This window comes from Sorex fumeus, unplaced genomic scaffold (genome assembly GCF_029834395.1).
Source record: "Sorex fumeus unplaced genomic scaffold, SorFum_2.1 ptg000093l, whole genome shotgun sequence".
Taxonomy (NCBI): Eukaryota; Metazoa; Chordata; class Mammalia; order Eulipotyphla; family Soricidae; genus Sorex; species Sorex fumeus.
The window spans coordinates 4,813,826-4,840,447 of record NW_026606150.1 but is presented as its reverse complement, the minus strand read 5'-3'; the positions used below and the strand labels follow the sequence as shown (position 1 = coordinate 4,840,447).

General features: G+C 63.5%; 2 protein-coding genes across 4 annotated transcripts; one reads left to right on the top strand and one right to left on the bottom strand.

Moving 5' to 3' along the window:
• The first annotated feature begins 521 nt into the window (after positions 1-521).
• LTBP3 (latent transforming growth factor beta binding protein 3) lies at positions 522-17,051 on the top strand. 2 transcript variants are annotated; one of them, XM_056131632.1, is made up of 28 exons: positions 522-1,039; positions 3,813-4,142; positions 4,241-4,443; positions 4,576-4,681; positions 4,774-4,866; positions 4,953-5,075; positions 5,451-5,609; positions 5,695-5,880; positions 6,724-6,740; positions 6,814-6,886; positions 7,135-7,233; positions 9,559-9,684; positions 9,767-9,898; positions 10,029-10,157; positions 10,383-10,505; positions 10,744-10,866; positions 12,567-12,689; positions 12,860-12,979; positions 13,745-13,873; positions 14,065-14,232; positions 14,609-14,692; positions 14,934-15,062; positions 15,153-15,290; positions 15,386-15,526; positions 15,658-15,819; positions 15,897-15,977; positions 16,061-16,192; positions 16,419-17,051. In XM_056131632.1, the coding sequence occupies exons 1-28, from the start codon at positions 772-774 to the stop codon at positions 16,568-16,570; spliced, it is 3,849 nt and encodes a 1,282-aa protein (XP_055987607.1). In that variant the 5' UTR covers positions 522-771; the 3' UTR covers positions 16,571-17,051. The 2 variants fall into 2 exon arrangements, with proteins under 2 accessions (XP_055987607.1, XP_055987608.1); XM_056131633.1 differs by lacking the exon at positions 15,386-15,526 and having other exon boundaries at positions 523-1,039.
• SCYL1 (SCY1 like pseudokinase 1) lies at positions 16,934-26,622 on the bottom strand. Of its 2 annotated transcripts, none has more exons than XM_056131619.1 (18): positions 26,428-26,622; positions 25,982-26,122; positions 25,683-25,805; positions 25,381-25,604; positions 24,856-24,946; positions 24,608-24,763; positions 22,184-22,342; positions 21,410-21,517; positions 20,852-20,965; positions 19,946-20,101; positions 18,952-19,140; positions 18,776-18,851; positions 18,461-18,625; positions 18,102-18,250; positions 17,707-17,778; positions 17,410-17,631; positions 17,274-17,328; positions 16,934-17,184 (listed from the first exon to the last, which is right to left on the bottom strand). In XM_056131619.1, exons 1-18 carry the CDS (start codon positions 26,536-26,538, stop codon positions 17,060-17,062), a joined length of 2,436 nt encoding a protein of 811 aa, XP_055987594.1. In that variant the 5' UTR covers positions 26,539-26,622; the 3' UTR covers positions 16,934-17,059. The 2 variants fall into 2 exon arrangements, with proteins under 2 accessions (XP_055987594.1, XP_055987595.1); XM_056131620.1 differs by having other exon boundaries at positions 17,707-17,775.

The window sequence follows — 26,622 nt, the reverse complement described above, 5'->3', positions numbered from 1 at the left end:
AGACAAGGCCAGCGGGGGGAGGGTGGCGGTGGGCACCAGAGCCCTCGCTTGGGGGGGTGCGGGTGTGAGGGGGCAGGGAGGGGGGCCAGAGAAAAGCTGTTTTTCCAGCTTGGTTCTTTCCGCTCCGCTTCCGGACCTCTCCGGGCTTCTTCCCGGGACCTCGGGGAGCCCGGGGCCGGAGGGTGCGGACCTGCACCGCTGCCCTGGGGGTGGGGGGGGCTGGCTGGCAGAGGCCGGCGCGGGGCCTGGGGCCGGGGTCGCCGCGCCACCTGGTCTCCCACGGCCGGCCGGACCCCGGGCCGCGCCGCCGATCTGCCCCCGCGGCCCGGGGCTCCCGCCCCGCCCGGAGGAATCCGGCGGCCGGGCCGGGCGCTCCCAGGTGAGGGCCCGCTGGAAGGCGCCCAGCGCGCCGGGTTCCGGGGGGGCGGGCATCTGGGGCGGGGCCGCCCCCCGGCCTCCGCCCGCCCGCACACCCTCGCTCCGCCAGGCGGCAGCGGCGACGCGAGCCCCGAAAAAAAAAAAGAGAGAGAAAGAAAGAAAAAGAAAAAGAGAGGAAAAAAAAAAAGCGCCCGAGCGGGCCGTGCGGTGGCGCGGGGCCAGCGCCCCAGCCCCCTCGCCGCCGCGGCCAGGGAAAACAACTGCTCGGCTCCCGCGTCCCGCCCGCGCGCTGCCGCCCGGGGCCTCGGCGGCGTCGGGGCTCCCGCGGCCGCTGCCCCCTCCCCGCGCGCGGCGGGAGCGACCCCCGGGGGGCTGCGGGCCGCGGCCCCGGCGATGCGCGCGGCGGGGGCGGCGGCGCTGCTGCCGCCGCTGCTGCTGCTGCTGCCGCTGGCGGCGGGGGGGCCGGCGGGCGAGCGGGGCGCCGGCGGGGGCGGGGCGCTGGCCCGCGAGCGCTTCAAGGTGGTCTTTGCGCCGGTGATCTGCAAGCGGACCTGCGTCAAGGGCCAGTGTCGCGACAGTTGTCAGCAGGGCTCCAACATGACGCTCATCGGCGAGAACGGCCACAGCACCGACACGCTCACGGGCTCCGGCTTCCGCGTGGGTGAGGGCCGGGGCCGCGGGCCGGGGGCGCGGGGCTGGACGGCGCGCACGGCCGGGGCGGGCGCCCGGCCGCGGGGTGGCCCCGAGTCCCGCGTTCCCCGCGGCGACACTCCCCCGGGCCGCCTCGGCCGCTCGGCGGGCTCGCTCGGGGCTGGGGGTGAGGCCTGCGACGGGGGAGGTCAGCAGGGGGTGCGCGGCGCCGGGGAAGGGGCTCTGGGCAGGGCCTGGGGTGCAGGCAGCCGGGACGGCTCTCCAGGAGGTGCCGGGGGCGGTGAGCTGGGGAGGGGCGGGGTGGGGGCGCGCGGGAGAGCTGGGAGAAAGTTCCAGAAACGCAGTGGCAGGAAGGAACAGGAAAAGTCTTTAAAAGTGTCCGAAGGTGGGAGGGGGGCAAAGGCGGGCAGAGAGACACCTGGCTGGGGGGAGGGGCGGGTGTTCCCCAGGTCTTGTTGGGGAGGCTGGAGGTAAGAGTCGGTTTGGGTTCTCAGTGCCCCTTCCCCAGCCCCCTCTGCCTTCCCTAAGAGCTCTGGCAACTCTGCCTCGATGGTCCCCAAGGTCTCCCGAGACTCCCCCGCCCCGCCAGGCGCACCCCTCAGGCTCTTCAAAGGGCCAGCCTGGGGCCCGTTCTTCTCCGCTCTCCGCCCCCTTGGCGGGCAGGGTACGTGTGGGGGTGTCGCAGCAGTAATTACCCTCTTGGACAGGATAATTAGGGCTAGCCCAGGATGGCACCAGCAAAACAGCCGGGCATCCACATTCCTGTCCTCACCAGCCTCACCCCAGCCAGCCCAGCCACCAGACCCCCAGTTACCTCTGCTGAGAGGGGTTGGGGCTTAAGTGGCTGTTTCTGTGTGTTGTTTGCGTGCTTCTAGTCACTGGGGAGTGTTCCCGGGCCTGGGCTTGTGTCAGAACCAGTGCATGCGTGTGTGTGAGTGTGTGTGCATGTGTCTGTGTGAGACAAGATGACTCTGCATGTGTGCCCAGCCTCCCTGGGCCCTGGTCGTCCTGTCCGGGCTGCTGTCTCCATCCGTGCTACCCACATCCCCCAGGCTCAGTGCCCAGGCCACAGTGGGCGGGTGTCACGGAGAGGTCACCCTCACCACCGTGGGTGACTCACAGGAGGCAGGAAGGAGAGGCAGCTGCCCCCCTGGCCGGGACACACCTCTGGGGCCCGGGGTCCTGACCCTGGGCGGTGGCAGGATGCACGGGGCTGGGCTGCTCTCAGCCGGGCCCAGAGCGTCTGCCCTGCGGGCTGTTCCTCTGAGGCCCAGCAGGTGCCCAGAAAGGCAGCAGGGGATGGGCAGGGCAGTGCGTGGGCCCACAGCCTGGCGCACCTCTCCTGGCCTTCCTTCCCTGGCAGACACAGGGATCTAACGGAGTCAGGTGCCAGGCAGAGCGGGGCAGTGGTGGCCACTCAGGAGAGGCCCTGGGGAGAAGCTGAAAGTGGGGAGATAAGGTCTGAACACCAGCCAGGGGCAGGACCGCATGCTTTGTATATGGGCGCCCTGGGAAGCGCCCCCAGCACCGCAGAGTGGGCCTTGAGCACTGCTGGGTGTGACCCCCAAAGCCCACCCCCAAAAGGATGATCTGAATAGGTAGAAATGGGAGGTGGCATGGATCAGCCGTGGAAGCCAGTGTGCCTCGTTTGTGGGGGCAGGAAAAGGAAGCGGGTGGGGCTGGAGCGATAGCATAGTGGGTCGGGCATTTTTGCCTTGCATGCGACCGACCCGGGTTCTATTCCTAGCATCCCATATGGTCCCCTGAGCACCGCCAGGTGTGATTCCTGAGTGCAGAGCCAGGAGTAACCCCTGAGCATCGCCAGGTGTGACCCCCCCAAAAAAAAAGAAAAAGAAAAGGAAGTGGGTTACCGAGGGTGCACAGGAAACTTTGCCTGGGGTCATGGAGTCCTTCAAGTGCCCAGACCAAGAGGGCTAGTGCGGGCTTTGGAGGGTGCATTTAGGGGTGCAGAGGCAGCGGGGCAGGAGCCCTAGGATCTGGAGGGAACGGGGGCAGAGGCGAGGCTGACTCGGGACTGTGGGGCAGAGAGATGGCGCCCAGGACCCCATGGAGGAGGGTGTCGAGTGCTGGGGGGAGGAATGCCTACAGGGCCAAGGTCAAGGCGAGGTTCCAAGAGTGTGGGGTGAGGGCTGGAGAGCCAGTCCAGTGCTTGCCTTGCCTGTGCTGTCCTGGGTTGCTCCCTGGCACTCCGTGGTCGCCATGCCCGCCAGCAGTGATCCCTGAGCACAGAGCCAGGAGTAAGCCCTGAGCACTGCTAGATGTAACCAAAATTAACAAGAACAACAACCAAAATAAACAGAAGCGGTAAAGAAAAATCAAGAGCATGGGGTCTGGGGGTGCTCTTGAGTGACCCTGGAGAGTGGGTGTCGATGTGGCATGATTGGCGATACAGGGTGGGTGCCCGAGGGAGGGAGAAGGCTGGGGCCTAAAACTGGTGGAGGAGGCAGCACCAGCTAGAGATGGGGTCCACAGTCAGTGTGGGGGGGGGCATCTGTCTCCCTTGCTGCTCTTAGAAGCTGGGTCTGTGTATAAGTCACTGGGGTGACAGATCAGGGACCTGTAGACGATGCACTGAGCCCCTGCCAGGGCCAGCAAGTAGCTCCAGGCCCCGCCTGCCCTCCCCACTAAGGTTTAAGCCTGAGACTGACACCCCAGAAGCCAATCTGGGTACCAAGGGCCCGCAGGTGGTTTCCCGGGTGCGTGGCGCGTTACAAACCCAGAGGGCAGAGGTAGGGCTGCCCTCACCTGCCTTCCCTCCGCAGTGGTGTGCCCGCTGCCCTGCATGAACGGCGGCCAGTGTTCGTCCCGCAACCAGTGCCTGTGTCCCCCCGACTTCACGGGGCGCTTCTGCCAAGTGCCCACCGGAGGAGCCAGCGGAGGGGCAGGTGGCTCGGGCCCGGGGCCGGGCCGGGCCGGACCGCTGTCCACAGGTGCGCTGCCGGCGCTGGCGGCCGAGGGTGAGCCGGTGGCCAGCAAACACGCCATCTACGCGGTCCAGGTGATTGCCGATCCGCCGGGCCCCGGGGAGGGGCCCCCGGCCCAGCACGCAGCCTTCCTGGTGCCCCTCGGACCCGGCCAGATCTCCGCAGAAGGTATCAGACCATGCGCCCACCCAGAGGCCGACGGGGGTGGGCAACAGAGGGACCCACCACCTGGGGGGCAGCGCTGAATCCCCCAATGTACCCCTCAGTGCAGGCCCCACCCCCCGTGGTGAACGTCCGTGTCCACCACCCGCCCGAGGCCTCGGTCCAAGTGCACCGCATCGAGGGCTCCAACGCCGAGGGCGCGGCCCCCTCCCAGCACCTGCTGCCGCACCCCAAACCCCCACACCCCCGGCCAGCCACGCAGAAGCCCCTGGGCCGCTGCTTCCAGGACACGCTGCCCAAGCAACCTGTGAGTGGCACCTGGGACCCAGAACTGGGCTCCCCACAGACAGAGGGAGGAGGAGGAGGAGGAAGGTCTCTGGAGGTGGGGGGCCGAGGGGCTGGAGGTGGGCGCTGCATGACTCTGCCCCTCTCCCCGCAGTGTGGCAGCAACCCCCTCCCTGGCCTCACCAAGCAGGAGGACTGCTGCGGGAGCATTGGCACGGCCTGGGGCCAGAGCAAGTGCCACAAGTGTCCCCAGCTGCAGTGTGAGTGTCCAGGCGCGGGTCACCCCCTCCCTCCAGCCAAGCCTCTCACTGAAGACCCGCAGCCTCCCAGCCACGCTTCCCTCTCTCTGCAGACACGGGGGTGCAGAAACCCGGGCCTCTCCGGGGCGACGTGGGGGCTGACTGCCCCCAGGGCTATAAGAGACTCAACAGCACCCACTGCCAGGGTAAGGCCAGGTGGGTGGGAGGACCTGAGGGAGGAGCTGGACAGATGTCCCCCAGACACCAGGCACCAAACTCTCCCTCACCACAGATATCAACGAGTGTGCCATGCCGGGCCTGTGTCGCCATGGTGACTGCCTCAACACGCCCGGCTCCTACAGGTGTGCCTGTGCCCCCGGCTATAGCTTGGGGCCCTCCCGGACGCAGTGCATAGGTGAGGCTGGGGGCTCGGGTTCCCTGGAGGTCCCCAGGCACCAGGAGGGGTCAGAGAGTGGGGGCAGGGGTGAACGCAGGAAGGTTTCTGCCAGGGCAGAGAGAATCTGGGATCAGAGGGCTCCCAAGTCACCACCGTCAGGGTCACGGATCAGGAGCTGGATGGGTCCGAGGGGTCAGGAGCAAGAATGGGGTCAACCAGGGCAGGGGTCAAGGTTTCAGGACTAGCTAAGGTCATGCGAACTCAGGGTCATATGGGCACAGGATTACTTGAGGGTCACGGGTTGCCGGGGCCGGACACTGTCCCCGAGCAGCTGGGAAGGAGGGGTGGGTGGTGTCCAGGCCCAAATGCCCACAACCTGCACTGGCCCCACAGCCGACAAGCCGGAGGAGAAGAGCCTGTGCTTCCGCCTGGTGAGCCCTGAGCACCAGTGCCAGCACCCGCTGACCACACGCCTCACCCACCAGCTCTGCTGCTGCAGCGTCGGCAAGGCTTGGGGCGCGCGGTGCCAGCGCTGCCCGGCGGATGGCACCGGTGAGCGGGGGCGCATGGGGACAGGGACTGTGTGCCGTGGGCCTGCTGGGCCAGACTCACTCTCTGCCCTTTGCTTTGGCTGCAGCGGCCTTCAAAGAGATCTGCCCGGCCGGGAAGGGTTACCACATTCTCACGTCCCACCAGACCCTCACCATCCAGGGCGAGAGTGACTTTTCCCTTTACCTGCACCCGGATGAGCCACCCAAGCCCCAGCAGCTCCCTGAGAGCCCAAGCCGGGCACTGCTGCCTGAGGATACAGAGGAAGAGAAAGGTTTGGCCTGATCCCCTATTCCCTAAGAGGTGCCAGTCTCCTACCCCGACATATTGACCTTGGAGTCAAACCTCCTCACTCCTAGTCCCTGCTCTGAGCAATGACCCCCGCGCTGAGCCTCTGACCCCTAACCAGCATGACCCGGGATTTTGCTGCCCTGCAGATCTGGTTTCACCAGAGTCCCTTTGCTCTCCAGACCAGGGCATGATTCCTCCCAATTGCTGCCTGCAGGCTGCCCCTCTGCCCTCGTACCCAGGGACTTGGTGCTGGCTGTCCTGACTGTAATGTCACACCTTGTCCTATCAGCCAGCAGTCCCACTAGCCTCAGCCTGTTTTCCTGACCCTGGAGACAATTTTTTTTTTCTTTGGATGGGGGTGGGTAGTTGGGCCGCTTCTGGTGGTGCTCAGGGGACCGTCTGCAGTGCCGGGGATGGAACAGGGATCAGCCACATGTAAGCAAGAGCTTTCAGCTCTGAACCGTCTCTCTGGCCAGTGCAATTACTTCTTGGCTGCTAGCTGACCCCCTTGGCATGTGTTCTATCACTGAGCCATATCACCAGTTGAGACATGACTTTTATGGGTTTGTTTGTTTTAATGGGGGGAGAGGAGGCCATATAGAGCTGTGCTAAGGGCTCACCCCACCTCTGAGCTCAGGGATCACTCCTCGCAGGCTCAGGGGAATATATGGGTGCTGGGGATGGAACCCGGGTCAGCCACGTGCAAGGGAAGCGCCCTACTCCTACGTTTTGCAGAACTGAAGCATAGACACCCAACTGTCCGTACCAGACTTGACCATCTTCTCCAGCCCAACACTTACACGGGCCCATAATTTTCCTTTTTTAGGGGTGAGCACCGACTCTGTGAGTATGAGAGCCCAGGTGGGCGGGTCTGGGAGACTTCCGGAACGGGGCTCACGCTGCTGTCACCCCGTAGCCAGCGAACGAGGAACAGTCAGCTCAGCAGAGCCACCCGACTGCCACCACAGCTCTGGCCCGACCCTACCCGGGTAAGCTTGGCACCGCAGCTGCATCGCTGCAGGGGCCGCAAACTGCGGGAACGGAAGGGGCGGGGCGGGAGGCGCGTCCGTGCTGGGGCGTGTGCATGTAGTTCACAGGTTAGACACCAGGGGGCGGTGAGGTTCGCCGTCAAGTTTCCAGTCGGTGACTTTTCGGGAGCGGGGACCCAAACGCCCCGGTCCCCCCGCCCGCGCCTCACGCGCCCCGCGCTCCGGGTGTGCGCTGCTGCCCCCTTCAGAGCTCATCTCCCGGCCTTCGCCGCCCACTATACGCCGCTTCCTGCCTGACTTGCCCACGTCCCGCAGCGCGGTGGAGATCGCCCCGACCCAGGTCACAGGTAAGACCCGTCCACACAGACCACGCCCCCGAGCGAACTGACCACGCCCCTATCAGGCCACGCCCCCGCCCCCTCCCCACCCGCCTTCAATCTTTCCCTAGAGCTAGCGGCGCGTTGCAAGATTGTGGGCACGGAAGGGCCAGGGCTGGGCGCTAAGGAAGGTGCTGTGGGCACCAGAGACTCTTGCCCGGGTGCTATTGTGGTCCGTCCAGTCCAAAGACATTCCTTCCTTCAACAAGCATTTATTAAGCATCTGCTGTGTGCTAGACGCTATGTAGGTGCTAGGGATACAAATAAAAATCAAAGCAGACAGAAATTCTATGCACTTACGGAGCAGACAGACAGCAAACATGAGTGAGCAGAAATCTAGGGTGTCTCACACATGCTCCGTACAAACAAGTCAGAGGAGGAAGGAAGTGGGAGACGGTGACAGCATGTAGGTGGCTGTGAGGGAAAGCTGGAAGTGGGGCTGGAAATTAATGAGATGCGGGAAAGGAGTGGGCAGGCAGGCTGAGGAGGACATTCCAAGGGAAGAGACCAGGGCATGGAAAATGAAAGAGCGGTGGCGAGGTAAACCACACGCAGCCCGGCGCTGAACCGGGGAGGGCTGGCGCATGCCGCCTGCTTAAGAGGCTTGGGTTTGATGCCAAAGACTGTAGAAAATGCAGGGTTTGGGGCATTGGACTGCCAGCTCTGCCTCGCCAGTGCCCAGTGCCAGGCCCTGGCTGATGATACTCACCTACTGAATATCATCTAACCTTCTCAGACTCTGGAGGGCACACCTTGTTGTCAAAAAGAGGCTCAGAGAGGTGCAGTAACTTGACCCAGGTCACACAGCTGAGTCAAATTCACCACATATGTGGGTGAATTCCACAGCTGCCTAAGAGCCAAGAGCCGGATTGAATCCCAGAGTTTATTTATTTATTTTGCTTTTTTTTTGGGTCACACCCGGCGATGCTCAAGGGCCACTCCTGGCTTTGCACTCAGGAATCACTCCTGGCAGTGCTCGGGGGACCCTATGGGATGCTGGGAATCGAACCCGGGTCGGCCGCATGCAAGGCAAACGCCCTACCCGTTATGCTATTGCTCCAGCCCCTAAATCCCAGAGTTTAGATGAGCCCCTGGAGAGCTTCTGGGGACCCCAGATAGCCTACCACAGTCTGGGAACTGAAGAAGAGGCACCAGGGGAGTCTTGTTAGAGGAAGGGGTGTTAGGGACCTCCTTGGGAGAATTCCAGAGTGCTAAATCTCACTGGCTGGAAATGGGGGGGATGTAGTGGTGCTTCCAAGCCTGGGCTCTGTGTAGGAGGCACTAGAGAAGGGATTAAAAGGAGGAAAATCTAGGATGGGTCACAAAGGATGGGGGTTCCTGGAATCTACACACAGTGATGGGACCAGTCAGGATGCCCCAGACCCAGCTCCTGCCTGCACGGGGAGGCAGAAGAAACCAAATTTTCTGGAGTGGAGGATCCAGGTCCTCAAGGCAAAGGGTGTTGGGGGTCACTCGGCAAGAGGATATTAATCTGGTTGAGGTTGAAGGGTGTTGTGGTTTGGGGACCATATCTGTTTTTGCTCAGGGCTTACTTCTGGCTTTGCACTCAGGGATCACTCCTAGTGGGGAAAAAAGGGGTGCAGGGTTGGTCACGTACAAGGCAGATGAGCTACCCACTATGCTATCTCTTCAGCCCTCAAGGTTGAGGGTTTTAAATATTGAGATGATCTGATGATGGACGTGTGGGTGTGCAATTATCACCCTAAAATATATAGTCGGGTAAAGCAACAGTTACAATAAAATGTTGAGGTGATTGAGGGAAGGGGGTGTCATATCCTTTTGAATATCGTTATTGGGATGACTAAGAGGCCCTGCGAGAAGGTGGCTGGATTTGGGGTGATGGAGTCCAGGTAGAGTAGATTGTGGATAAGAAGTAACAAGAGACCGAATGGAGAGACAGTACAGCAAATGAGGCACCTGCCTCTGGAAGCCACCCTGGTTTGACCCCTAGCATCACATATGGTCCCCACTGAGTGATCCCGTTCTGGACGCTGGGCACGACCTAAAACCAAAACCAAACCAAAGCCTCAGGGGCCCTTCCTAAAGTGGAGATAGCGCTATCTGGAGATCTGACTCATGGCCCGGAGCTATCTGAGCGGTGCTTTGGGGTGATTGGGGACGGAGGGTAGGAAACGGAGGGTAGGAAGCGGCAGGACTGGAGTATGAGTCACAGAGTAACCCGCTGAGACATCCAGGTATTTAGATCTGGGCTATTGGAGTCCACCTGGACACGGCCCAAGTGAGTGCCCCCTGATCTGCTCCGTCCGCCGGTAGAGACCGACGAGTGCCGCCTGAACCAGAACATCTGTGGCCACGGAGAATGCGTCCCGGGCCCGCCAGACTATTCCTGCCACTGCAACCCCGGCTACCGGTCGCACCCGCAGAACCGCTACTGCGTGGGTGAGCGCGGGCGCGGGGCAGGGGGTAAGCGAAGGGGCGGCCGGGGTGACCGGAGCGCGGTGACAGCCCGTGTCCTTCTCAGACGTGAACGAGTGCGACGCGGAGCCGTGCGGCGCCGGGAGGGGCATCTGCATGAACACCGGAGGCTCCTACAACTGCCGATGCCACCGCGGCTACCGCCTGCACGTGGGCGCCGGGGGGCGCTCGTGCGTGGGTGAGCGCGGCCTGGACGGTGGGGACGCGGTGGAGGCGGGGGTGGGGTGGGGTGGCGGTGTATTTCCCCCCCACCCCGGCAGCGGTGTAATCCCTCTGACTCTCTCCGGCGCCCCCTTCCTCCCGCGCAGACTTGAACGAGTGCGCCAAGCCCCACATCTGCGGCGACGGCGGCTTCTGCATCAACTTTCCCGGCCACTACAAGTGCACCTGTTACCCCGGCTACCGCCTGAAAGCTTCCCGGCCGGCTGTGTGCGAAGGTGCGCGAGACCGTGCCCGGCCCGGTGCGGGGAGGCGTGGGATTAGCCTTCGGATGTCCCACGACGGGGCGGGCGCGGGGTTGGGTTGGGGATGAAGAGAGGGGAACCCGGATTCCTCTGCCCAGCTCTGGCCCTCCCTCCCAGAGCTTGGGGACCGGGAACCCCCAGCGTCTGGCCAAACACCTTGTCCCCAGACGGGTTCACTTCTCCCTCTGTCCTTCGCAGACATTGACGAGTGCCGAGACCCCACGACCTGCCCGGATGGCAAATGCGAGAACAAACCTGGGAGCTTCAAATGCATCGCCTGCCAGCCCGGCTATCGCAGCCAGGGGGGCGGAGCCTGCCGCGGTGAGGGCGGGGCCTGGTTCCCCGGAGGCCAATCAGTCTCTGAGAGTCTGGGGGCCGGGTCTCCGGAGGCCAATCAGCGGAGCCGTTTGCGAGTTGCCCCGGTGACGGGATGCCTTCCCCGCACCAGATGCAGATTTGAGGGACCCCGAGGGCGGGGCCTCCGGGGAGTAGCTCAGGATAGTGGACCTCACCTGGGTGTAGTGGGTTCAGAATCTGAGTCCATCTTCCTCCGCCGCAGACGTGAACGAATGCGCCGAGGGCACCCCCTGCTCCCCTGGCTGGTGCGAGAACCTCCCGGGCTCCTTCCGCTGCACGTGCACTCAGGGTTACGTGCCGGCGCCTGACGCCCGCAGCTGCGTGGGTGAGTTCCAGCTCCCGCACCCCCATCCCACCTACTCGGGTGCTGAAGCTGGTACTGGCTTATCTCATCTGTCAAAACGGTGGTTAGGGCCCCTCATGTTTTAAGCGAACCCCACCCAGGAAGAGGCCACTAGAATTTCTTTGGAGGAAAAGCCTTAGGAGGCAAGACTTGAATCTTCTTTTGCAAAGCCGTTGAAACAGTCGAAGGGGGAAGAGTGAGAGGAGTCACCATTTGCTTTAAAGTTCTCTGGCGGGGCTGGAGCAATAGCACAGCGGGTAGGGCGTTTGCCTTGCATGCAGGCGACCTGGGTTTGATTCCCAGCACCCTATATGGTCTCCCAAGCAGTGCCAGGAGTGATTCCTGAGTGCAGAGCCAGGAGTAACCCCTGAGCATCAGCTGGGTGTGACCTAAAAAGCAAAATAAAATAAAGTTCTCTGCCGCGGAGTGTGGGGGTGATGGTGTGTGGGAGGTTTAAGGCCAGAGACACCAGCATAGGGCAGGAGAGCCAGGAAGGCCTGGCCAGGGGTGGGGGTGGGTGTGTCATGAAATGTGTTGAAATTTGAGAAAGACTGAAAAATTGCTTTGGCTTTAGGAATGATAGTACAGCGAGTGGGCATTTGTCTCAAATATGGCTGGCCCAGGTTTGGTCCCTGGCATCCCGTATAGTCCCTGAGCACTGCCTGAATAACTGCCTGAGTGATTCCTGAATAACCCCTGAGCATCACCAGGTGTGACCCATAAGCAAACAAACAAAACAAATTCCTTCGGTTCTTAACAGGCATCCAGGTAAAGGAGAAATTGAAGGAGGGTGCCTCCGGGTTCCAGGAGGGGAACTCTGTGGGGGTCGTGGATTCAGGATTTGAGGAGACACTAAGTTTCCTGTTAGCCCTGGAGTGGCTGGCACCACTCAGCACTCGGGACCCAGAGGCCAAGAGGCAGTTTGATGAGGAGGAAGAAGACAAGCTGCAAAACCCAGTGAGAGGAAGGCTTGGGGACAGAGACGGAGGGAGGAAGGGGCATCTGAGATGCCCGTGGGGGCCAGAGCGAAGCAGTGAGGAGCCCTGACCCAAGCGTGCGCTGGCAGGAAGGGCGCAGAAGCTGGAATGCGAGGTTGACACTGCTGCCAGCCACATGCGTGTGGGGAGCTCTGAGGGTGACCCAAGGCCTCACATAGGGGTCAGATGCTCTGCCGCTGAGTCACGACCTGGCCTGCGTCTAGGAGGAGGAGGAGGCTGGAGAAGAGGCACCGGGAGGTGGTGGTGATGGCAGCAGAGTCAGGGTGGCTGGGGAGGGGCCGGGGGAAGGGCGGGGCTCGGACAGGGCTCAGGAGTGGACAGGGACCAGCTTTCACCAGCGGGCAGGTAGCGCAGCGTGTTCTTCCGGGACAGGAAAGTTCCGCTAGCCCGGGAGCAGACAGCGGGGAGGGGCCACAGAGACAGTAATGAGGAGGGGGCACTTGCCTGACTGCGGCCAGCTGCAGTTTGATCCTCCGTACCCCGCATGGTCCTCCCAACCCTGAGCACTGCAGGGTGTGACAGCCTAAACTACCCCCCAAAATCGGGGGTGTGGATTTATCCGGGAAGAAGGGAGGATGGGTCAGAGCGGATGTGAGAGGCCCTGGGGAAGCCCAAGGCAGTGGGGGCAGAAGGAGGGGGCGGCCCAGCTGTGCTGACCACCCGCCCATGCCCTGTGTTCTGCAGATGTGGATGAGTGTGATTCTGGGGACGTGTGTGACAATGGTCTCTGTACCAACACGCCGGGCTCCTTCCAGTGCCAGTGCCTCTCTGGCTACCATCTGTCCAGGGACCGGAGCCGCTGCGAGGGTAAGCGGGGTCGGGGGGGGGCGACAGCCAGGGGCTGACTATTCCTCTCTCACCCTGACCCTCAGCCCAGGGTCCCCTGTACCCTGGCACAGGGAAGCTTTGGTATCTCAGGATCTATGAGCGGGTGGGATCAGCCTCTGAGACTCTCCCTCCGCCTCTCTGATCCCTAGATATTGATGAGTGTGACTTCCCTGCGGCCTGCATTGGGGGCGACTGCAGCAACACCAACGGCTCCTACCGGTGTCTCTGTCCCCAGGGGCATCGGCTGGTAGGCGGCAGGAAGTGCCAAGGTAAGGCAGGGTTGGCCGAGGGCTCCTGGGGCGGAGACGGGGAGAGGTCATCTCCGAGACGCACTGATGATGTTTGTCGCTCTCTCTCACTCATACTTCCTCTCTTCTTCCTCTTTTTTTTTTCTTTTGCTGCGATGCCGGGGATTGAACCCAGGTTTTCTCACATCTGCCAGGCAAGCGCTTTACACTGAGCTACATCCCCAGCCTCTCACATTTCCACTCTTTCCCCTGGAACAGTAACAGTCAGGCTGGCCGTGACTGAGGATACTGACATATTGATCTTCTCTTACATGCACCAGATTCAGAGCGACCCAGGCTCCCAGCAGGAAAGGCTGACATCTCAGCCGATTCTGAGTTCTGGGTCTGGGTGCTGAAAGGGATCTGGGTTCACGATTAGTTGCAGTGGAGAGGTGACCGTTTAATTGGGACTTGCTGCAGGAACAGGATCCCAAGGGAGAGGAAAGTTTTAGGATGGTGTTCCCAGCCAAAGAATAATCTTCTCAGAGCACAGACGTTTGCAAGGAGCTGCTGATGGTTTTTAGGGAGCAGACACTGTACACCTGTGTCCTACGAACTCCGGGCAGGGGATGTTTAGAGGAAGTGGTTTTCAAACTTTTTACAGCTGTAGACCACCACTGGTCCACCACTGGAATTCCTGTTGAGTGAATTTTGAATCCCAGTGGAAATGCAGGTTCTCCACTTGGGTAAGGCCACCCCCCTGGGAATGCGCTGGCTCCCCGCTGAGAGCGTCTCTCTTCTCCGCAGACATAGATGAGTGTAGCCAGGACTTGGGGCTGTGCCTTCCCCACGGGGCCTGCGAGAACCTGCAGGGCTCCTACGTCTGTGTCTGCGATGAGGGCTTCACCCCCACCCAGGACCAGCATGGCTGTGAGGGTGAGCGCCCCCCAATCAATCAGCTCTGGACCCCACCGTCTCCAGTACAGGCAGCGGGAAGACATAAATCCCTCTGAGCTGGGAGAGCCTGGCGGTGCTGGGCTCTGGAGGGAGCAGAGGAAGGGGCGCATTGCACAGGCCAAGACACTCTCAAGGTGCTGAGTCTCCTCCCCCCACCCCGTCCCCCTCAGAAGTGGAGCAGCCCCACCACAAGAAGGAATGCTATCTTAACTTCGACGACACAGTATTCTGCGACAGCGTCCTTGCCACCAACGTCACTCAGCAGGAGTGTTGCTGCTCGCTGGGGGCTGGCTGGGGAGACCACTGCGAGATCTACCCCTGCCCGGTCTACAGCTCAGGTCGGTACCCAACCAGCTCTTGCCCTGCTCTGAGCATCTGTTTCTTTCTTTGGCTTTCTTTGGAGGATTCCCCTCCCCCCCCCTTTGTTTTGGGGCTACACCCAGCGATGCTCTGGACTTACTCCTGGCTCTGCATTCAGGAATTAGTCCTGGCCGCGCTCAGGGAACCTTATGGGACGCCAGGGTTGGAACCTAGATCGGGCATGCAAGGCAAGCGCCCAACCCGCTGTATACCACAGCGTTGGCCCCTCTTCCTTTGGAGGATTGGGGGAAACGGCTCCTCCCTGGGTATGGAAAATGAGGCAGAGAGGGCCGACCTGGCATGCATGCGCTCAGTCCTGCCTCCTTCCTTCCCCACGCCTGCTCCTCCCTGCAGCCGAGTTCCACAGCCTCTGCCCGGATGGGAAGGGCTACACCCAAGACAACAACATCGTCAACTACGGCATCCCGGCCCACCGCGGTAAGCCAGGACACGGCCCCATCCCGGCTCCCACGGCCCCGCCCCATGCTGCTGCTGCAATCCGGTTCCAGCACCCGCCCACACGGCCACAGTCTCCCCGCCCCGCTAGTAGCAAACTCCACCCACAAACCGGGCGTCTGGCCAGGCCCCTCGCACTGCCTTGGCGCCGCTGCCCACCGCCTCCTGGCGGCCAAGCCTTGGGTGACCGGGCTGGGAGAGCCCACAGCGTCTCCTTCCGCAGACATCGACGAGTGCATATTGTTCGGCGCGGAGATCTGCAAAGAGGGCAAGTGCGTGAACACGCAGCCGGGCTACGAGTGCTACTGCAAGCAAGGCTTCTACTACGACGGCAACCTGCTGGAGTGCGTGGGTGAGCGCGGCGGCCGGGACACGCGTGTCCCCCCACCCCCCGCTCCGGGCTCCTTACCACGTCCACGTCTCGACCTTTGCCTCCCCGCAGACGTGGACGAGTGCTTGGATGAGTCCAACTGCCGCAACGGCGTGTGCGAGAACACGCGTGGGGGCTACCGCTGCGCCTGCACGCCCCCGGCCGAGTACAGCCCGGTGCAGCGCCAGTGTCTGAGCCCGGAGGAGATGGGTGAGGGCCGGGCCGCCGACTGGGGAAGTGGGAGCGCGCGGGGACTCGGGCCGGCCTGTGACCGCCACCCCCACCCGCCCCCTCGCTGCCCGTAGATGTGGACGAGTGCCAGGACCCGGCGGCCTGCCGCCCTGGCCGCTGCGTCAACCTGCCGGGCTCCTACCGCTGCGAGTGCCGCTCGCCCTGGGTGCCCGGGCCCTCCGGCCGTGGCTGCCAGCTCCCAGAGGGTCCGGCCGGTGAGGGCGAGGGTCGTCTTGGGCCCACTCCAGGGCCCCCGAGAGCCGAGTGCAGACCTGGGGCTGCGGCCCCGTGGGTGGGCTGGAACCGGGCAGACCGCTGGGGACCTGACGCTGGACCCCTTCCATAGAGCGGGCACCGGAGCGGCGGGAGGTGTGCTGGAGCCAGCGAGGGGAGGACGGCAAGTGCTCGGGCCCCCTGACCGACCGCGTCCTCACCTTCGAAGACTGCTGCTGTCGGCAGGGCCGTGGCTGGGGAGCCCATTGTCGCCCCTGCCCACTGCGGGGCGCCGGTGAGCCACTGGGGGAGACTGGGGGCCGCAGAAGGGGCGCACGGAGGTTCCTGGCCTCACAGCACCGGTTCTTGCAGGGTTCCAGTGCCCGACTTCACAGAGTGAGAGCAATTCTTTCTGGGACACGAGCCCCCTGCTGCTCGGGAAGCCCCCACGAGGTGAGTTTGGGCGGGGGGGAGCGGAAACTCAGGCATGGTTGCGAACATCCGTGCAACATTTCCTATTCTGCCGGGCCGCGCAGAGGACGACAGTTCCGAGGAGGATTCGGACGAGTGCCGCTGTGTGAGTGGACGCTGCGTGCAGCGGCCCGGCGGCGCCGTGTGCGAGTGTCCGGGTGGTTTCCAGCTGGACGCGTCCCGCGCCCGCTGTGTGGGTGAGTCGTGGGCGAGGGGCGTGGCTGCGGGTGGGCGGGGCCAGAGGGGCGTGACCGCGGTATGGGCAGGCCGGTGATGGGCGGGACAAAGGGCGTGGTTGTGTGGTGGGCGGGGCCAGGGGCATGATTGCGGGATGGGCATGGTCCAGGTGGTGGGCGGGGCCAGAGGGGCGGGGCCAGCGGCGCTTCTGGATCCCGCGCCTACCCTCCTACCTCGTCCCTCCAGACATTGACGAGTGCCGAGAGCTGAACCAGCGCGGGCTGCTGTGCAAGAGCGAGCGCTGCGTGAACACGAGCGGCTCCTTCCGCTGCGTCTGCAAAGCTGGCTTCGCGCGCAGCCGTCCGCACGGGGCCTGTGTGCCCCAGCGTCTCCGCTGACACCGCCGCGACCCCTAGCCGAGGGGTTTCCGCCACCTCCACACTCGGGCGAGCATGGCCTCTCGCTTGTGCCCCGACTTGGGGCTCGGCCCCAGGGACCCTCTGGGGTCCGCCGAGCCCTCTTTGCGCTGCCCCCGATCTCGAGCGTGCCCGCACAGGCGCGGCCGGCCCACCTGCCAGTGCCGGGTGTCGGGGCGGCCCTGGCCTTCCTCCCGGAGGGCGTCTTCTAGAAACTGACAAATCAGATCGCGCCTCTTTACTCTGCTTCGAAGCAAACCGACGTTGCCGCCCGGGATGGACTCGCGCTCCGCAGGCAGCGGGGGCCTCAGGCTCCTCCCGGGCTGCTAGACTGAGCCCAGCACAGCGGGTGTGAAATAGAATTTATTGTGGCTCTGATTATGTACACATGAGATGCGCCTGGACATGGTTTGTACAATAAATACATCTGCCGGGCTGCTCTCCGCAGCCGGAAGTGCCCACACCAGTGGTTCAGTCCAACTTCCGAGTCCCCAGCTTCATGGGGCCCTTCGCGGCCTTCTTCTCCGCCCGCTTGGCCTCCAGCTCCCTGCGACGCTCCTCCCGCTTCTTTCGGGCCAGCTCTGCTTTGGCCTGCCCTGGGCACAGGAAGGGGGGTTGGGCTGAGGACCGCAGAGGGGCTTGCCCACCAGCCTCAACTCCCACCCTCCGCGCCCCCAGCACTTACGACTGTCGGTCTCTAGGCCCTCCCAGTTGTCATCACCCCAGGAGTCCCGCCGCGGCTGCAAAGGGAAGAATGTGCTGGCGTGGGGGTCAACTGGGGCCCTCCCTGCACTAACCTCCCCGGGGACCCCGCCACGTACCCGGCCACCAGTCTCCTTGCGAGCTGACAGGGTGGCAAAGGGATCGTCGCCCTTGTCGCTGGGCTCAGGGTTGCCCCAGTTATACTCGCTGGCCAGGCGAGTGCCCTCAGGGGGCGGCTCCTGGGGGCTTGGCCGCTCCTGCCAGCCCTGTTCCCAGGAGCCCTCGGCTTCCCAGCTGTTCCAGTCCGACTCCGGGGATTTGGCGTGGTCAGCACTGCTGGTCTGCGGGAGAGGGACAGACAGGTAGCCAGGGCCGGGCCAGTGGGCGGCCGCCTCCGCAGACCCCTCCGGGCTCACCTGCCCAGCCCGGCTGGCCTGGCCCCCGGCGCTCCAGTCGTCCTGCTGAGCCAGCACAGACTCGGCCTCCTGCTGCAGGGAGAGGCACGGCTGACCCGCCCGCCCCAGGAGGTGCAGCCCTGCAACTTCACGGCTGTGTCTGCGCCCCATCGGCTGAGGCCCAGATTCCCTTGCAAATGGGTTTTGCTCTCTTGGGCCTTCAGCTCTGCGCCCCCTCCCCATCCTCTCAGGGCAACCCGCACTATCCTCAGCCCACCCCGAGCCCCCGACCCCCAGTCGGAACCCGGTCTGGGAAGGGCCTTTCCTTGGGGGTGGGGGGAGGAAGGGGCTCAGCTCTGCACAGCGGCCACGGTATGACACACACGGGCCCCCAGAGTCGCAGCCCGCACCCTCACCTCCAGACTGCCCCAGTCCTCATCGTCCCATCTGTCGGCAGCACTGCTGTCCTCGGCTGGGTCCTTGTCCTCCTCTTGGGACTCCCAGCGGCTTGAGGGCATCGGTGTGGATGGAACAGGGGTGGGGGCGGGGACGGGGGCGGGGAGACCTGGGGAGCAGAGACTCATTCAGCGCCCCCAATCTGGGGTCCTGGAACTGGGAACTGTGGCTGGAGCTGAGGGGCAGCGGGTACAGGGGTGTGCGGGGAGGAGCCTCGCGACACGAATTCACTGTAACCTGCAGTTTACTGCCACCGCCCCTCTGGGTACCTACGCCCCCAATCCTGCTCAGCCACGGATGAGCCAGGCTGGACACTCACCCTCAGGTGGGGGTCTCTGAGCAGCAGGGGTCTCGGCAGGGGCAGTGGTGGGGTTCGCACGAATAAGCTTGGAGGTGAGTGAAGAGACCCCCGTCACGGCCCAGCCGGCCCAGGTGGCGGCGGCGCCCCCCACGCCAGGGCTGGAGGCCGCGTGCACGTCCTTCTCTGGAGGGGCAGAGAGAGGGGCCGGGCAGTCCCCAAGACACAGCTGCCTGCTGTGCTCCCCGCCATCACACTGCACAGAGGTGTCAGTGAGGTGGGAAGGAACGGGGACCCCCACTTCCAGGGACTGTGGGACAGAAAGTGGCCACTTACCTGCTTCAGTCAGCTGGGAGGGGTCTTCGGACACAGACTCCAATTTGGACAAGAAGCTTCGAATGGCCTTGAAGGCCTGTGGGGACAAAGGCACTGAGCTGAGGGCTCCAGGGTCCCATGAGGCCACCCGACCAGTGAGGCCCCAGTACCCCTGAAGCCCGGCCCAGGCCCCTCACCTGATCCCGCACAGATTTCTCGGGGTCCACGGTGAGGCCACAGAGCACGGGCAGGATCTTGTGGGCACAGTCATTCATGGAGTAGAGGTTGTGGGTGGCGGCGAAGCCCAGGACGCCCGCCACCCGGGAGGGGGCGAACGGGTCCTTGGTGGCCCGGCTGAAGGCAGAGGTGAGGACCCTGTGCCTGGTCTGGGGGGACAGGGGAGAAGGTCCTGAGAGTAGGCTTGGGGGCCCCGAGCTGAACATTGGAAGTTAATCACTAACCTAACAAGTGGAAAGAATTGTCATAAATTTCTGGATCTTGGGGCAAGGGAGATGGTCGAGTTGGGGGGGAGGGGAGGGGGGTATGTGTTGGCCTGGCATGCAGTAGAGCCAGGTTCAATTCCCAGCACCCCACATGAGAATGCCAGGAGTGATTCCTGAGTGCAGAGCCAGGAGTTCCCCCTGAGCACCTCCAAGTGTGGCCCAAACCCCTCTCCCCACCCCATAAGAAAAACAAAAAAAAAAGAAAAACGAACTTGGGTCTCAGAGGGTAGGGCATTTGCCTTGCACGAGGCCGACCTGGGTTCAATTCCCAGAATCCTAGATGGTCCCCCAAGCACTGCCAGGAGTAACCCCTGAGCATCACCGGGTGTGACCAAAAAAATAAATAAATAAAAATGACTCTGGGTCGTGGCTCCCACAGACAGCAAGAGACAGTGGCTGGGGCTGGAGCGATAGCACAGTGGGTAGGGCATTTGCCTTGCACGTGGCCAATCCGGGTTCGATTCCCAGCATCCCATAGGGTCCCCCGATCACCACCAGGAGTGATTCCTGAGTAAAGAGCCAAGAATAACCCCTGTGCATCACTGGGTGTGACCCAAAAAGAAAAAAAAAAGTAAAGAAAACAGAGACTGGCTGGAGGAGGGGGCCCCAGGGGGACTGGGCCTGGCCTCCTGCTGCGGGCTGAGGGGGTGCCGTGGTCGCGTCCCCGCTCACAGCGGCAGCCACTCACGCTGGCGCTCAGGTATGAGCCGATCTTGCCCAGGCACACGGTGGTGTTGCAGCGGATGGGGCCCTGCTCGTCCTTGGCCTGCAGCCGCGCGAAGTGCTTCATGAGCTCCACGTTGAGGTTGGTCTCGTTCAGCTTGGGGGCCAGGAGCAGCATGGACTGCGGGCGGGCAGGGGGGCGTGAGGGGGAGCGGCCGGAGCCCCCTCAGCACCCCCTCGCTGCCCCTTCACCAACCGCTGGCCCGCGTCTGTCTCAACCCTGCGCTCCCTGCAGACCTGCACCCCCACAGCTACCCCCGACCTGTGGCTTGGGCGGTGGGCCCGGGGGCCGCCTGCTCCTGCTGCAGGAACAACTTCCTCAAGGTCTCCCCTGTTTCCTTTCCTCTCAGGGCTCCAAGAAGGACTGCTGGGCTCAGGGAGAGATCACATGCTCCCAAACTGTGGAGCCCGAGAGATTCCATACCCACCATCGAACGAAACAAAAACCCAAAGACAATAACACACACACAAATGTTTAAAAAGCTACTTGGGGCCTAAGAAAAAGTACAGAAAGCGAAGCGCTTGCCTTGCTGCAGCGAACCCCACTGCACCACTGGCACCATATATGGACCCCCAAGTACTGCTGGGGTCACTCCTAAGCGCAGTCAGGAACAGGCCCTGAGCTCTGCCAGGTGTGGCCCCAACGCCCCAAAAACACACGCAATGACACCCTTCAAGCTGGCACTGTGCAGTTCCCTGAAACCCCAAACTGTGGGCCCCAATGACACCTTCCAGCAAGGCCTCCAGACCACTCTGGTGTGCCGTGAGGCTCTCCCGCCCGGGGCCCCCTGCACCCTGGGGCTCCCCTCCCACTGCCTGCTCAGACAACAGGCCAGACCCAAGCCTCTTGGGAGATGGCCACCACACCCACCTTGACCGTCTGCTCCCGGATGGCCGGGTTGGTGTCCAGGAAGCCATGCACCACGTGCGGGAAGATTTGGGAGTTGACGGTCGGCTCGTCCAGGTACTGGATGAACTGCTCCATCTGAGTGCGGGGAAGGGCATGAGCACAAGCGGCCCCGCCACCCCTCTGGGCCAAGGGCCATTGCTGCCGTGGCCTCCCGACCCGCAGCCCATGTGGGTAGGGGTTGAGGAGAGGCCAGAGGGTCCTGGGAAGAGCGGGGACCCCCTCTCAGGGCCCCCGCTGCCTCCTCTGGGAAAGGGAACCCCCGACCCTAGGCCTCGATGACAATGGGACCACCAGCGCTTCCCTTTCACACGCTCCAACCCACTGGTGCTGTCTCAAGGCAGGAGAGATTATCTCCACCCAAGAGCGCAGAGGGACCAACTGAGGTGCTGGAGGGGGTCTGAGGCCTGGGCAGGCTGGACATCCTCCAAACACCAGAGAACCCCTGGACTAACTCCCCTGCCCTAGAACACAGCCTCCCGGGCCCTATGACCACCGTCCGTGGGGCAGCTGGCGGCCCACCTGCTGAAGGAGGCGGATGCGCATAGCGCGGTCGGTGGATGAGAACATCTTCACCACCACGGGGATCATCTTCTGCTGGTACTCCTCCGCGCTGAGGAACTTGCCCACCTGCGCAGGCGCGGAAAGGGGACCCTCACCATGTGCCTCACCGGGCTCCTGTGGCCCGGTCTGCTGCTGGCATCCTGCCCCCCAGACCCAGCTTCTCTGTGCCACCTGCACGCAGCTCTCCCTGCTCTCAGGGTTTATCTGATTTCTTCCCTGCCCCACCAGGGACAAGCCTGGGCCAGGTGAGAGGAGGCGGGGGTCGGAGTAAGGAAGGGGCAGGATGTCGCTCTGGGAAGCCAGCGGTGCTGAGTGCCCGGTGTCAGGAAGGGGCAGGGAGGTATGGGAAGTGGTGAAGAGTCCAGGCTTGGGGACCAGGGCTGGCTTGGGTGGACAAGAAGAGCTGCAGGCTGGCAGCACGGGCTCTCGTGAGAATTCGGACACACGGGGCTGCCGCGGGCTCGGGCAGAAAGCTGCTCTTTCGCCATGCATCCTTCCCTTGTCCTCTGGGCACACCTGGCGAGGCTCAGGGCTCACTCCTGGCTCCACACTCAGGGATCACTCCTGGCAGTGCTCAGGGGACCACAGGGGATCGCGGAGATTGAACATGGGTCGGCTGTGCGTAAAGCAAGTGCCCTCCCCGCTGTACTGTCGCTCCAGCCCCCATCCGTCCCCTCTGCCCTCACCCAGCAGTTTCTAGCCTCCCAGTTCCTATGGCCCGCCCCCGTTTACCTTGAAGAGGGGCGTGAGGACGACGGCCCCGGTGTTGCCAAACTCGAAGGCCGTCAGCAGCTGGGGCAGCACCTTGTGGCGGCAGAAGTCCTCCGGGAAGGAGTCCAGGCTCTTGCTCAGCTCCTGGAAGAACTTCTGCTTCTCGGCGGGCTCTTTGATCTGGGAGTGAAGGGGACGGCGGGACAGCAGCCCGTCACCACGCAGCTGGTCACAGCCAGCCGGACACACAACACACACGTGTGGACTCTGAAGTCAGTGTTCCGCTATTAGCCGTGACCTCCTTTTGCCTCGGGGGCACTCGGGCCTGAGGGCACTCCCAGGAACCAGGCCTGGCAGTGTTCAGGGACCACCAAGGCCACAGCCCACAGTGCTGGTGTGAGGGGGACCACGGTGCTGGGGATCAAAGTCAGCACCCTCTACATTTGACTGTGTCTTTTGTTTCATTGGATCACACACCTGGCGATGCTCAGGGGTTTCCCGGTTCTGCACTCGGAAATTACTCCTGGTGGTGCTCGAGGGACCACATGGGATGCTGGGAATCGAACCCGGGTCAGCTGCGTGCAAAGCAAATGCATGACCCACTTTACTATCACTCTGGCCCCTGTACTTGAGAGGCTTGTGTGCGTGTAAGGCAGGGTTTGGAGGCCCGGGTTCGAATCTCACAACCTCATGGTCCCGAGTACCCGGGGGTGGATCACATCTCCCCAAACAAGGGGCGTGTCACCTACCACCTGAGTTGTCCCTTGGGCCCCGGCCTTGTGGCCCTGAGCCAGATCCTCCTTCAGCACAGTGGGGGGGACAGGAACGATGCTGCTCACACCAAGGGGCACAACATGGGGGCCAGCGTGGCCGCGGGAGAGGCCACCAATGTCATGTAGCTCTGGCAGCTCCAGGACCAGGCCCTGGTGTGCACCCGCTGGGGTGTGAGGCCATGACAAGCCCCGCATTCGAAGGACAACACGGCACAGGAAGGTGACAGCATCACCTCCTGGGCCTCCCCGCAAGGTCGTGGGGGCATTGCTGGGCCAGGCAGAGTCTGACGCCGGTCCGGGCCCGGTGCTCCCACCGAGCGACATGGGCTGCGCGCACAATGGCCATCCAGCCTCAACCCTCCCTGGCTACACTCCTGGGACACAGGCAAACACCCCATGACTCTCTGGGTCAGTGCTCACCCATCCACACCCAGCAGCGCTCAGGGATCACTCCTGGAGAGAATTGGGGTAACCTATGGGGCGTTGGGGTCTGTGTGCCAGGCAAGGACCCTACCTGCTATACTATCTCTCCCACCCAAGTAAAAAGTAAAGTAAAGGCCCTCCCGTTGATCGTCGATTTGCTCGAGCGGGCCCAGTAACGTCTCCATTGGAGACTTTGTTGTTACTGTGTCTGGCATATCGAATACTCTCAGTAGCTTGCCGGGCTCTCCGAGAGGGGCGGAGGAATCGAACTAGGGTCGGCCATGTTGGCTGTGTGCAAGGCAAACGCTCTACCGCTGTGCTATCGCTCCCACCCAATTAACGTTTAACCCAGAACACTGGCGAACAGAGAGGGCAAAATCAAAAGCCACACAGCTCAGCAGTGGCCAGGACGGTCTGCCCCAGGGGGCTGGCACCTCTGCTGTGCACCATCCCGAGGGGTGTCATCGCCCCCCATGACTAGTACAGGGGCTCCCGAATCATGAGCCGAGAGTGGAGGGGCCCTGATATAACCCCCCAACCTCCACAGTTCTCCAATCTGAGCTGGCGTGTGTAGACGCTATCTGAGAGGCAGCCTTTGGTTGGCCTGGTGCTGCCAGGGGTCTGGGCACTGCCGCCATGTCACCTGGCATAGGGCAGAAGCACACTTTCCTCATGGGGCACATTTTACAGAGGACAGCCAGGCCGAGTCCCTGCTGCTCAGCCAATGTGCCTGGGAGATGACAGGGCCTGGGTTCCAGCACCTTCTTGAGATGCACCTCAGGCTCCCGGGCCCTGCCCACTCTGCTTTGCGGTCACCTCTGAGCAGGTGTCTGCGATGGGCTCCCTCCTCCTTCCCCTGTGCCCATTATACAGACAGGAACACTGAGTGTTCAGAGCTCTTGCTGCCTTCCACACGCTCTGCCCATGCCTAGAACCCCTTTCCCCAGGTGCCAAGTCACACTTGAGAGCCCTTCCCCGAGCACCCCGTCACTTAGTGGGTAGCTTCTGTCATTTAGTGGCTTCTGTCGCTCTCCCAGATTTCCAGGGCTGGGACCAAGCCTACCAATGGAGCCCAGGGGACATGTTCCAGGTCTGCCCCCAACCCCACAGCAGTGCCACAGGATGCAGGGGGACCGTGGGTGGCCACTCCAAGAGCACCTTAGACTTGCTGTCCCCTCCCTGGACGCCCAGGCACGGGCTCCACTGTCCACACGGTCTTCAGGGGCTCAGTGGGATGTTGGGGGCGCACCTGAATCTCTTCCAGGAAGAGGTTGGTCTCCACGAAGCGGTTGCTCATGAAGCCGCCGGGGGCCCGGCAGTCCTGCAGGAAGCGGGCCGGGTTGGGGCGCACCTTGGGGTTGGCTCCGACCAGCTCGCAGTAATGGGGCACCAGCGATTTGGGGATCTGAAACAGAGGGTGACTGTGAGCACAGGGATGGCTGGTGGCGAGGGGCAGGGGGTGCTTCCTCCCCCCTCCCCTGCCAACCACATGCTCACCTTCCCTGGGTTGCGCAGGGCGGCAGCTCGAGGCAGGGGCCCGTTGAAGACCTCCCAGATAAGGCATCCCAAGCGCCACATGTCGGCCGACCTGAGGCAGTGAGTGACCCAGAGCTGCTCAGGACCCTGCCAGCCACCCTGGGCTCTGTTCCTCCATCTACCCCTCAGCCCCCAGAAGCTGGCCACCGGGCAGTGTTGGGGACACACAGAGACACCCCAGGTGACACAACTTTCAAATTCCCGGGCCCCGGTTCATCCCACCCCATCACTCCAAGGACCCTGTGAGCAGAAGTGAGTCCCGGGGCTGGAGCGATAGCACAGCGGGGAGGGCATTTGCCTTGCACGCGGCTGACTCGGGTTCGATTCCCAGCATCCCATATGGTCCCCCGAGCACCGCCAGGAGTAACCCCTGAGTGCATGAACCAGGAGTAACCCCTGTGCATCCCTGGGTGTGACCCAAAAAGAAAAATTTAAAAAAAAGAAAGTGAGTCCTCCCCTCCCCCAATGGGGGTCCCTGGCACCCACCACTTCTCTTTGACAGCCCGGCCCCCACTGTCGGCCATCTCGGGGGGGTCGTACTGCTCCAGCTCAGAGATGCCCTTGCGGGGGGGACCATCGGTTCCCTGGGCCGAGTACATGTAGTCCAGCCCCCCAAGCTTCCACTCGCCGGCCCGGTCCACGAACACGGCCGCCATGCAGACGTTGTTGTGGATGAGGCCACAGTCGTTGACCAGGAAGCTCAGCGCTTTCTAGGGGCAGAAGACACCGTCACACCCCAGAACCCGCACCCCCTCGCTCCTGCTCGCCTCACCGGCCCCCCGCCTCACCACGATCTGGTGCAGCCCCCAGGAGAGCTCCAGCTCCTTCACGCCCCCCGACTCTGCGCGGGCCTTGAGGTAGGTTCCCAGCGGGGTCACGGCCTCTGTCACCACGTGGAGGCATTTGTCTGTCTGGAGAAGGGGTCCAGGGGGGCCCGGGGGGTGGGGCAGGGAGAGAGAGAAAGGGGAGGTGAGGGCCATGTGGGGAGCCGGGTAAATCCGATCTGGGGGTGCTGGGGAGCGGCAGGGTGGGAGGGGGAAGGGAGGGGTGGGGATGCAGGGGCAGGGTGGGCTGGGCGAGCGGGTACCTCCAGCCCATCGATGTAGGCCAGGATGTTGGGGTGTCGCAGAGTCTTGAGGCGCTTGAAGGCAGCTTTGGCCACCTGGGTCTGCTCCTCGGCCCCCGGCTTCACGTCATACACGAAGATGGACACGGGGCTGCCTGTGGCCTGGGGAAGGCGGAGGTCGCGGCTGGGCAGGGGCCGGCGGGGCTCCCCGGCTCCCGGAGGGTCCCCGGCGCCGCCGGCTCTCCGGGGTCAGCCATGGCCACTGCCCGGCCACGTGACCCCGGTTCCGTCCGCCACCGGTGCCCCGGCCTTTCCGCCGGCCACGTCGACACTGCCCGGCCCCCTCCCCCGGCCCGTTGCCCCGGAGTCCGCGGCCACGTCAGGCCGGGCGCGACGCGGCGGGGCCGGCGGCGCCGACTAGGCGAGGCCGAGGTCGGCCGCGGCCTGCGGAGCGGGGCCGCTCTCACCTTCTTGCGGCCGCGGTGCAGGACCCACGGGCCCGGCGGGCCGCCCTCCGGAGGTTCCGGGCTGAGCTCGAACGGGAAGTCCCGGACCGGGTCCCGGGCGAAGAACCACATCGTCCCCGCCGCCGCCGCCGCCGCCGCGGGCTCGGCGCCTCCGCTCCGGGTCCTCCGGCCGCCCGAGCCGGGCCGGGGCGGAGC